The sequence below is a fragment of the Centroberyx gerrardi genome, chromosome 10, assembly GCF_048128805.1.
Source record: "Centroberyx gerrardi isolate f3 chromosome 10, fCenGer3.hap1.cur.20231027, whole genome shotgun sequence".
Taxonomy (NCBI): domain Eukaryota; kingdom Metazoa; phylum Chordata; class Actinopteri; order Beryciformes; family Berycidae; genus Centroberyx; species Centroberyx gerrardi.
This window is the reverse complement of record NC_136006.1, coordinates 1,084,299-1,096,798: the sequence shown is the minus strand read 5'-3', so window position 1 is coordinate 1,096,798 and position 12,500 is coordinate 1,084,299. Positions and strand designations below refer to the sequence as shown.

Sequence of the window (12,500 nt, the reverse complement as noted above, 5' to 3'; positions counted from 1 at the left end):
AAACTAAACCTTCCCATCTAGGGACAAACATTGCAAATTAGCTTCGGCTATAAATGTTATGTGACATCAGACTATTTTTTTTAAATGTTCTCTGTCTGTGTATCCGTCCCTTCAAATACACATTGACATGAAAAAAAATAATAAACTTAAACTAAACTAAACTAAACCACTTCATAAAACTAAAACCTAACTAGATTTAATTAAAGTGCTTATTGATTAAAGGGTTAGGGTTAAAGTAAACTAAAACTCTACATGATTAAAGTTTAAATTACTAATTAATTAGTAACTGAACTAAACTAAATCCTCCTCACAGGATGTAGCAGATGACTCTGTCAGTAAGGTAAATTTAAGCTAAGCTAAGCTAAGCTAAGCTAAGCTAAGCTAAGCTAAGCTAAGCTAAGCTAAATATCCGTCCAGGTTCATCATCATGACTCACAGGATGTAGCAGATGACTCTGTCAGTAAGGTAAATTTAAGCTAAGCTAAGCTAAGCTAAGCTAAGCTAAGCTAAGCTAAGCTAAGCTAAGCTAAATATCCGTCCAGGTTTATCGTCATGACTCACAGGATGTAGCAGATGACTCTGTCAGTAAGGTAAATTTAAGCTAAGCTAAGCTAAGCTAAGCTAAATATCCGTCCAGGTTTATCATCATGACTCACAGGATGTAGCAGATGACTCCTATACTCCACATGTCAGTCGGATAGCTGATGGCTTCGTAGTTGATCACCTCCGGAGCCACGAACTCTGGAGTCCCGAACAAAACCTTCAGGGTTCCTGCATTTTCTGTTGGGGGAAGACAGGAGGAAGAGATGGATCTGGGTTCTACAGGTCGAAGGAAAGACCTTCAGTTCAGTCCAAATAAAACATCAATAACCTGTAAACTCAACAACAAGCTGAATACTGCCGGCTCGAAACAGCCGGGCTGGAAAAAGAACCAAAATATCTTACTCAGGTAGAAGATTCAGATAGTTAAGTAAAAGTAAGACATAGATGATTTAAAATGTCCTCAGAGTAAAAGTTACTCTTTACAACAGAGAACCTTGTTAGATGTGATCTTCTCATGTAATTCTAAGAGTTCAAACTAGATTCTTTTAACAGTTAAAGAGTAAATCCAGTTCACTCTTCTCTTCTCAGCTGACCGGCCGCTCAGTCGCTCAGTGTCTGATGCTACAACAGTTTTACTCTGTAATGGATGTGATTTAAAATGCTGTTAAGTACAATACTTCAGTCAAAATATACGAAAGTAAAAGAAAAATTAGTGGTATAAAAAAATACTGAATAAAGTGCAGTTACACCCCTCTGAATGTGAATGAGAGGTGAAGCACATTTTCTCAGTCTGACCGGCCGGTCGCCCCGTTGCATGCTGGTACCTAGTCGCCTGGCCAGGCCGAAGTCGATGAGTTTGATCTTGCTGCCGGTCTTGTTGACACACATGATGTTCTCGGGCTTCAGGTCCAGGTGGACGATGCCCTGCTTGTGGATGAAGCTGACGCCGTCGACGATCTGCAGCATGTATTTAATCACCTCCCTCTCCGTCAGCTCGAAGTCCTCATCGATGATCCGCTCAAACAGCTCGCCGCCCGAGATCCTGCACACACACACACACACACACACACACACACACACACACACACACACACTGATTACATTCGCTCCCTAACCCCTGAACCCTAATCCTAACCTAAACCTAATTCTAATCTTAACCCTAAACCCAAATCCTTAAAGAAGTAAACAGCAGTAAAACGTCCTCTCTTTGGAGGATTTTCCTCTTCTTTCTATCTTTGTGAGGACATTTGGTACTCAGAAGTATAGAAATACAAGAACACACACACACACACACACACACACACACACACACACTCAGTCAATACAGCATGGATGCACCACATCAAAAGGTAGGAGTTATATTTAAAAAATCCTGTCTGTGAAACTGTACAACAGAGCGGTGAACGGACTGAACCTGTCCAGAAGTGTTTGGACAGCATTTTGTTGTATTTCTCAATATGAGGAAATATAAAAGGTTTTGGCGAAGTCTCTCCGCATGTTTTGACATGAGAGGAATATCTCTGCAGTTTGAGTCTGAGTTTCAGTGAGGAATGCTAACAAGCCATTTTAGGGAAACCAAAGGACAGATGGAGGAACTTTCAGTCTGGCCAAGACAAACAAAACATGAAATTCAAACTGTTATCCCTTTAAGAAGGTAAAATATTATTTCTGTGAGAAGATAAAATGTTATCTCTCTCAGAAGGTAAAATATATTTTCCTGTCCAGAAGATAAAAAGCTGTTGGGACAGATGGAAATCCCCCTGCATGTGGGTCCGGTCTGTTGGTCCGTCTGTCCATCATTCCCTCCAGCTCTATAATTAGCAGAGGGGAAATAGCCGATCTCACATTCCTCACATAGTTGGCCGGGAAATTATTTTCCAAAGACCCCAAAACCAACAACGTCTCCATCTGGGTTTCCAGGTTCCAGCCTCAAACTGAGAAGAAGACTGAGACTGAGACTGAGACTGAGACTGAAGACTGAGACTGAAGACTGAGACTGAAGACTGAGACTGAGAAGAAGACTGAGACTGAAGACTGAGACTGAAGACTGAGACTGAGAAGAAGACTGAAGACTGAGACTGAGAAGAAGACTGAGACTGAGAAGAAGACTGAGACTGAAGACTGAGACTGAAGACTGAGGCTGAGACTGAGACTGAAGACTGAAGACTGAAGACTGAGACTGAGAAGAAGACTGAGACTGAGACTGAAGACTGAGACTGAGACTGAAGACTGAGACTGAAGACTGAGACTGAGAAGAAGACTGAGACTGAAGACTGAGACTGAGAAGAAGACTGAGACTGAAGACTGAGACTGAAGACTGAGACTGAGAAGAAGACTGAGACTGAAGACTGAGACTGAGAAGAAGACTGAGACTGAAGACTGAGACTGAGAAGAAGACTGAGACTGAAGACTGAGACTGAGAAGAAGACTGAGACTGAAGACTGAAGACTGAGACTGAAGACTGAGACTGAGACTGAGACTGAGACTGAAGACTGAGACTGAAGACTGAGACAGACTGAAGACTGAGACAGACTGAAGACTGAGAAAAAGACTGAGACTGAAGACTGAGACTGAGAAGAAGACTGAGACTGAGACTGAAGACTGAGACTGAGACTGAAGACTGAGACTGAAGACTGAGACTGAGAAGAAGACTGAGACTGAAGACTGAGACTGAGAAGAAGACTGAGACTGAAGACTGAGACTGAAGACTGAGACTGAGAAGAAGACTGAGACTGAAGACTGAGACTGAGAAGAAGACTGAGACTGAAGACTGAGACTGAAGACTGAGACTGAGAAGAAGACTGAGACTGAAGACTGAGACTGAGAAGAAGACTGAGACTGAAGACTGAAGACTGAGACTGAAGACTGAGACTGAGACTGAGACTGAGACTGAAGACTGAGACTGAAGACTGAGACAGACTGAAGACTGAGAAAAAGACTGAGACTGAAGACTGAGACTGAGAAGAAGACTGAGACTGAAGACTGAGACTGAGAAGAAGACTGAGACTGAAGACTGAAGACTGAGACTGAAGACTGAGACTGAGAAGAAGACTGAGACTGAAGACTGAGACTGAAGACTGAGACTGAGACTGAGACTGAGAAGAAGACTGAGACTGAAGACTGAGACTGAAGACTGAGACTGAGAAGAAGACTGAGACTGAAGACTGAGACTGAGAAGAAGACTGAGACTGAAGACTGAGACTGAAGACTGAGACTGAGAAGAAGACTGAGACTGAGACTGAAGACTGAGACTGAAGACTGAGACTGAGACTGAAGACTGAGACTGAAGACTGAGACTGAGACTGAAGACTGAGAAGAAGACTGAGACTGAAGACTGAGACTGAAGACTGAGACTGAGACTGAGACTGAAGACTGAGAAGAAGACTGAGACTGAAGACTGAGACTGAGACTGAAGACTGAGACTGAAGACTGAGACTGAGACTGAGACTGAAGACTGAGAAGAAGACTGAGACTGAAGACTGAGACTGAGACTGAAGACTGAGACTGAAGACTGAGAAGAAGACTGAGACTGAAGACTGAGACTGAGACTGAAGACTGAGAAGAAGACTGAGACTGAAGACTGAGACTGAGACTGAGACTGAAGACTGAGACTGAGACTGAGACTGAAGACTGAGAAAAAGACTGAGACTGAGACTGAGACTGAGAAGAAGACTGAGACTGAAGACTGAGACTGAGACTGAAGACTGAGAAGAAGACTGAGACTGAAGACTGAGACTGAAGACTGAGACTGAAGACTGAGACTGACACTGAGACTGAAGACTGAGACTGAAGACTGAGACAGACTGAAGACTGAGAAAAAGACTGAGACTGAGACTGAGACTGAGAAGAAGACTGAGACTGAGACTGAAGACTGAGACTGAAGACTGAGACTGAGACTGAGACTGAGACTGAAGACTGAGACTGAGACTGAAGACTGAGACTGAAGACTGAGACTGAGACTGAGACTGAGACTGAAGACTGAGACTGAAGACTGAGACAGACTGAAGACTGAGAAAAAGACTGAGACTGAGACTGAGACTGAGAAGAAGACTGAGACTGAGACTGAAGACTGAGAAGAAGACTGAGACTGAGACTGAGACTGAGACTGAAGACTGAGAAGAAGACTGAGACTGAAGACTGAGACTGAAGACTGAGACTGAGACTGAAGACTGAGAAGAAGACTGAGACTGAAGACTGAGACTGAGACTGAGAAGAAGACTGAGACTGAGACTGAGAAGAAGACTGAGACTGAAGACTGAGACTGAGACTGAAGACTGAGACTGAAACTGAGACTGAAACTGAGACTGAAGACTGAGAAGAAGACTGAGACTGAAGACTGAGACTGAAGACTGAGACTGAGACTGAGACTGAAACTGAGACTGAAGACTGAGACTGAAACTGAGACTGAGACTGAAGACTGAGACTGAGAAGAAGACTGAGACTGAGACTGAAGACTGAGACTGAAGACTGAGACTGAAGACTGAGACTGAGACTGAAGACTGAGACTGAGAAGAAGACTGAGACTGAGACTGAAGACTGAGACTGAAGACTGAGACTGAAGACTGAGACTGAGACTGAGACTGAAGACTGAGACTGAAGACTGAGACTGAAACTGAGACTGAGACTGAGACTGAAGACTGAGACTGAGAAGAAGACTGAGACTGAAGACTGAGACTGAAGACTGAGACTGAAGACTGAGACTGAGAAGAAGACTGAGACTGAGAAGAAGACTGAGACTGAAGACTGAGACTGAAGACTGAGACTGAGACTGAGACTGAGAAGAAGACTGAGACTGAAGACTGAGACTGAGAAGAAGACTGAGACTGAGAAGAAGACTGAGACTGAAGACTGAGACTGAAGACTGAGACTGAGACTGAGACTGAGAAGAAGACTGAGACTGAAGACTGAGACTGAAGACTGAGACTGAGAAGAAGACTGAGACTGAAGACTGAGACTGAGAAGAAGACTGAGACTGAAGACTGAGACTGAGACTGAAGACTGAGACTGAGACTGAAGACTGAGACTGAAACTGAGACTGAAGACTGAGACTGAAGACTGAGACTGAGACTGAAGACTGAGACTGAAGACTGAAACTGAGACTGAAGACTGAGACTGAGACTGAAGACTGAGACTGAAGACTGAAACTGAGACTGAAGACTGAGACTGAAGACTGAAGACTGAGACTGAAACTGAGACTGAAGACTGAGACTGACACTGAGACTGAAGACTGAGACTGAAGACTGAGACTGAAGACTGAGAAGAAGACTGAGACTGAAGACTGAGACTGAAGACTGAGACTGAAGACTGAGACTGAAGACTGAGACTGAAACTGAGACTGAAGACTGAGACTGAGACTGAAGACTGAGACTGAAGACTGAAACTGAGACTGAAGACTGAGACTGACACTGAGACTGAAGACTGAGACTGAAGACTGAGACTGAAACTGAGACTGAAGACTGAGACTGAGACTGAAGACTGAGACTGAAGACTGAAACTGAGACTGAAGACTGAGACTGAAGACTGAGACTGAAGACTGAAGACTGAGACTGAGACTGAGACTGAAGACTGAAACTGAGACTGAAGACTGAGACTGAAGACTGAGACTGAAACTGAAGACTGAAACTGAGACTGAAGACTGAGACTGAAGACTGAGACTGAAGACTGAGACTGAGACTGAAGACTGAAACTGAGACTGAAACTGAGACTGAAGACTGAGACTGAAGACTGAGACTGAGAAGAAGACTGAGACTGAAGACTGAGACTGAAACTGAGACTGAAGACTGAGACTGAAGACTGAGACTGAGAAGAAGACTGAGACTGAAGACTGAGACTGAGAAGAAGACTGAGACTGAGAAGAAGACTGAGACTGAAGACTGAGACTGAGAAGAAGACTGAGACTGAAGACTGAGACTGAAACTGAGACTGAAGACTGAGACTGAAGACTGAGACTGAAGACTGAGACTGAGAAGAAGACTGAGAAGAAGACTGAGACTGAGAAGAAGACTGAAGACTGAGAAGAAGACTGAGACTGAAGACTGAAGACTGAGAAGAAGACTGAGAAGAAGACAGACTGAAGACTGAAGACTGAGAAGAAGACTGAGAAGAAGACAGACTGAAGACTGAAGACTGAGAAGAAGACTGAGAAGAAGACTGAGACTGAAGACTGAGACTGAAGACTGAAGACTGAGAAGAAGACTAAGACTGAAGACTGAGACTGAAGACTGAAGACTGAGAAGACTGAGAAGAAGACTGAGAAGAAGACTGAGAAGAAGACTGAGAAGAAGACAGACTGAAGACTGAAGACTGAGAAGAAGACAGAGAAGAAGACTGAGAAGAAGACAGAGAAGAAGACTGAGACTGAAGACTGAGACTGAAGACTGAAGACTGAGAAGACTGAGAAGAAGACTGAGACTGAAACTGAAACTGAGAAGAAGACTGAAGCAGCGTCTCATTACTGTCTGATGGGACAAATTATGAAACTGAAACTGATCAGACGGGCCAAACAATTTCAATTTCCAATTTCGGATCCAAGCTGTTTAGCATTTACATAAAACCAGCTTGAATCCTCTTTCAGGTTGTAGTTTCAGGGCTGTGATCTTCACAGCCTGCTGATACAGGGCAGCACTCCTTCATGTGAGATCGCTTAATTACAACTGCAACAACTGCATTAATTAAAAGATTAATTAATGTTAAATGCACATGAACAACTGCATTCATTAATGTTATAGATGTTTGTTAATAACTGTTTACTAACATGAATTAAGTATGAACAGTGACATTACAAGCATTACCTAATGTGAACAGTGTATTATTCATGTTATTTCCTATAGTTAAGTGTAAACTGACATGAAGAATTTACACTTTCAGGTTTACCACATTACACTAATAACACTATTCACATTAGATAACGCTTGTTATGTTTACTTAATGTCAAGATGTTCCAGTAAAACATGAAGTTTGGGTTTCAGTTTAGACAAAACGTTGGCATTAATAAACATGTAGAACAGCATTACTTAATGCAGTTGTTCATGTGCATTTAACATTAACTAATCTTTGTTAATGTTGTTATTCATGTTTAATTCATGTTAGTAAATGCATTAGTTAATGTTAGTTAATGAACACTTAATGTAAAGTGTTACCAATATACTATATACTAGAACATAATGATAAAACAAATGCAATTAAGTAAAAGTACATAGTGAGTTTGTAAAACACTTTTTAAACTTACTCACTAAAATGGACTGAAAATAAATATTATTAATTTTCCAAATTAAAAACGACTGCAGTAATCTTCGTCAGGGTTTTTATACTGAAGCTTGGAGTGTTCTCCAAGACAAGCTGAGTATTTTGCATTCCTCTTCCTCCCTAAAACAAATAAAATGGCTGATGAAGTTCAGATCGTATTAGAACACAGAGAGGACGAGGTGATGAAGTCATGTTTAGTTTTGTACATTAATCTAGTTTGACGTTAAGAAAACACTGATAAAATCAGCTGCTTGTAGGAAATCAAAGACCTCCTTGCAAGACACTGAACCCCAGCTGACCCCTGACCTCTGACCCCTGACCCCTGACCAGCTAAGCAGCACCTACATCTCCAGCACCATGACGATGTCGGACTTTCCCTCGAAGGCGTCGATGCACTGCACCAGCTTGGGGTGGTGCAGGCTGTTCATGATGCCGATCTCCTGCCGCACGTTCTCCTTCTCCTTGGCGGAGTAAGCCTTGATGAACTTCCCCGCCCAAACCTTCTTGGTGGACTTCTCCACCAGCTTGAACACCTGGCCGAACTTCCCTCTAGGAGACCAACACACCCACACTTTAGACACTTTATACTCACAAGTCGACTCTCTCGCTTCAATTTGAAATCTAACTCGAAGGAACTCTCCGCCAACGCTGAACAATCCTCCAACTTGCTGAAGTCATTGAACACATCATTCCTGTCACTTCCATTTTTAAGTTAATTGACATCCTGACTCTGCAAACTCCCTTTAGGATCTGGAATCAAGTCTCTATCAAGTCAATAATAAATTGTCCCTGATATAATCAATAACCAGCCTGATCAATTTCATTTGAGTCACAGCATTCTGCTGTAGATCTGCACATAGTTTGTTTGTTGACAAATGTACTTTTTATAAGTCGCTTTGGACATAAGCGTCTGCTAAATGACATGATGTGATGTAATAATATAGTTTACAGCGACAGAAAGGCATTATGGGTAGAGCGTCTTACGTTCCCAGCCTCTCCTCCACGTCGTACAGCTCTTTAACCTTCGTGTCCGTCCTGACCGTCACGTCTCTGTAGTCCGGATCCTTCTCCGAGTCTGAGGGGTCAGAGGTCAGAGGTCAGAGGTCACAGGTCACAGGTCAGAGCTACTGGGTGGGATGAACGGCCTTCAGTGTGTTGAGTTGTGTTCTTTTGGTTTGCACTGTGTTGTGTTGTTGCATTATGGGTTGTGTTGTGTTGTGTTGTGTTGTGTTGTGTTGTGTTGTGTTGTGTGTTGTGTTGTGTGTTGTGTTGTGTTGTGTTGTGTTGTGTGTTGTGTTGTGTGTTGTGTTGTGTTGTGTTGTGTTGTGTGTTGTGTTGTGTGTTGTGTTGTGTTGTGTTGTGTGTTGTGTTGTGTGTTGTGTTGTGTTGTGTTGTGTTGTGTGTTGTGTTGTGTGTTGTGTTGTGTTGTGTTGTGTTGTGAACTTGACATGTTGCGCTTCCTTCTTGGATTGTATGAATTTGGTTTGTATTGCGTTCCACCATTGTGTTGTGTTGTTGCATTGTTGTGTACCTGACATGTTGTGTGTCCTGATGCAGCAGATCAGATCAGATCAGATCAGCTCAGATCAGATCAGATCAGATCAGATCAGATCAGATCAGATCAGAGCAGATCAGATCAGCTCAGATCAGATCAGATCAGATCAGAGCAGATCAGATCAGATCAGATCAGAGCAGAGCAGATCAGATCAGAGCAGATCAGATCAGCTCAGATCAGATCAGATCAGATCAGAGCAGATCAGATCAGATCAGATCAGAGCAGAGCAGATCAGATCAGAGCAGATCAGATCAGATCAGATCAGAGCAGATCAGATCAGATCAGATCAGATCAGATCAGATCAGATCAGATCAGATCAACTCAGATCAGATCAGATCAGATCAGATCAGATCAGATCAGATCAGATCAGATCAGAGCAGAGCAGAGCAGATCAGATCAGATCAGATCAGATCAGAGCAGATCAGATCAGATCAGATGAAACTGACTAATAAAACAGCAGCTTACCTTCCTCCTCCTCCTCCTCCTCATGGTTCTCTGTTGGACATCACACAGCAGACAGTCAGGTTTAAACGTCTGTATGAGTTCATTCTGTATGTGCAGTTATTATTTCATTTTCTGACATCTTTTCTCCAGTGATTCTTTTAATTATTCTCTCACATTTCCTTCCACCAGTTTTAACCAGAGTTTCCTCTCTGCTGCGTGTGTTCACCATGTCTGTTTAGTTCACTTTACTGTAGCTTACTTTAGTTTACTTTAATTTACTTTAGTTTACTTTAGTTAAATTGTTAGTTTACCCACCATCATCCTCCACCAGGCCCACAGTAACGGGTTCGGACTCGACGCTCGGCTCTCCCACTCCGTAGATGTTCACCGCCCGAACACGAAACTTATACTGACGCTCTGGAAGAAGGTTCTGGAGAGACGGACAGAAACTTTATTGATACCTTACTGACAGAAGGACAGATTCCTGAGGGGGATGAGAGTGGAGATGCAACGGTCACATGAAATATCTGGACTTTGACATTTTAAATCCCAGTTTTTCTTCAGCAGACTCTGAAAGTTTCTCCATCTGTCTTCCTGAAATGTCTTTGAAGCTTTATTATCATTATTAACATCGAGCTGACTGGCAAAGAAAAAAAACAACTCAGACTGAAAAAGTCAAGGTCTACCTGGACGTTGTTGGAGTGTTCAGTATCTACCTGGACGTCGTAGCAGTGTTCAGTATCTACCTGGACGTCGTAGCAGTGTTCAGTATCTACCTGGACGTTGTAGGACGTGCTGTTGCAGGACACCAGGTCTTTCCACTGCGGCTCCACAGAGTCCCAGACCTCCAGGTTGTAGGACTGGACGGCGCTGCCCCCGTCGTACGTCGGGCCGTACCAGGACAGGGTGAGGGTGGAGCGCCGGACGTCCGACGCTGCGGGGACTTTGGCTGGAGGGTCCGGCTTGTCTGGGGGGCAAATTATTCACTTAGTAATTAATTGTTGCTTCTTCAAGATTAAAGTCACAAAATTACCTTTTCACCTTGTTAGCTAACCCTAAGCCTTTCTAAGATAAGATAAGATAAGATAAGATAAGATAAGACAAGATAAGATAAGATAAGACAAGATAAGATAAGATAAGACAAGATAAGATAAGATAAGATAAGATGCACTTTATTCAGGTGCCACAGCAGCAACTGGCAGACAATGCCAAGGAAGTCAAGTATAATATCTGTGTAATAATATACACCTATTTAACAATAAATGCCAAAAAATTGTCAAAATTGCAAAAATTTGCTGCAGACCGAAAAGTAAAAACTTTATTTCTGCAGTGGGAATAAAATGATCCTCTGTAACAGACGTGTCGGCTGAAGACTCGACACCGCTCAGATTTAAACACCACAGAGGCCTGAGGATGAAACCTTCATTTTCAGACTGAATCTCCATCACAGAGTTTTCCTCAGGATGGAGGAGCTGATCCAGAGCCAAGGCACACCCATCCATCCATCCATCTATCCATCCATCCATCCATCCATCCATCCACCCATCCATCCATCCATCCTTCCATCCATCCATCCACCCATCCATCCATCCATCCATCCATCCACCCACCCATCCACCCATCCATCCATCCATCCACCCATCCATCCACCCATCCATCCATCCACCCACCCACCCATCCATCCATCCATCCATCCATCCATCCTTCCATCCATCCATCCACCCATCCATCCATCCATCCATCCATCCATCCATCCATCCATCCACCCATCCATCCATCCATCCATCCATCCATCCATCCATCCATTTTTCAAAAACTTATTTTGTTTTTTGTTTTCTCAAATCCACAAACTTTCAAGGCTTTTCAAGGCCTCTGGGAGAAACCCTGCAGAAGCCTCCTGTCGGTTTTCCATGCAGGTTGGACTTCAGTACAGCTGCTCTGGGATCAGATTTCCTCCCTCAGTCAGCAGACAGCAGGCAGTAAAATCTGACCTGGGTTCAGTTTACTGGGATGGAGAGACACACTGACTCCAACACTGATTTACTGGAGGAGCATGCTGTGTGTGTGTGTGTGTGTGTGTGTGTGTGTGAGAGAGAGAAGAATGTGTGTACATTCAGTGTATGAGAGAGAATGTGTGTGTGTGTGTGTGTTCCTGTACGTTTATGAGTCTGTGAGTGTGTCTTGCGTGTGTGTGTGTGTGTGTGTGTGCATGCGTGCGCTTGTGTATGTATGTGTGTATGTGCGTATGAGTGTGTGTGTGAACGTACAAGGATAGACTGTGAGAGAGAGACAAACAAAGAGAGACCACACACATTTAGTGTTTGTGTATGTGTATGTGTGTGTGTGTGTGTGTGTGTTGTACAGCAGTGCTCCCTGTAACGCTCTACAGTGAAGTGATGAAATTTTCAATCAATCGTCATGATGGTAAAAACGAGGAAAATACCCAGAATTCTTCTTACTGTAACACACAGAGTCAGCTACAGCACACTGACTCACTGCTGTGTGTGTGTGTGTGTGTGTGTGTGTGGTTAACAGTATCTGGTGTTTACACACCGCAGCGGCGTTTATGGTTTTCACCAGCAGCCCCATTACTCTACTGCCACACACACACACACACACACACACACACACAGGAAGAGAGCGAGAGACAGAGCACTGCCATAAAAGGCATCATACTGTAGCACCGTGCCTGCACACACACACACACACACAC

At 43.3% G+C, this 12,500-nt stretch overlaps 1 protein-coding gene across 1 annotated transcript in view; it reads right to left on the bottom strand.

The window, feature by feature from the left end:
- The window catches only part of LOC139917372 (myosin light chain kinase, smooth muscle-like), a 21,555-nt gene that overhangs the window by 4,783 nt on the left and 4,272 nt on the right, over positions 1–12,500 (bottom strand). The window contains 7 exon segments of the mRNA XM_078286283.1: positions 657–780; positions 1,368–1,585; positions 8,134–8,337; positions 8,773–8,863; positions 9,809–9,838; positions 10,103–10,217; positions 10,564–10,754. Of these exon segments, the coding sequence (XP_078142409.1) occupies positions 657–780; positions 1,368–1,585; positions 8,134–8,337; positions 8,773–8,863; positions 9,809–9,838; positions 10,103–10,217; positions 10,564–10,754 (973 nt within the window).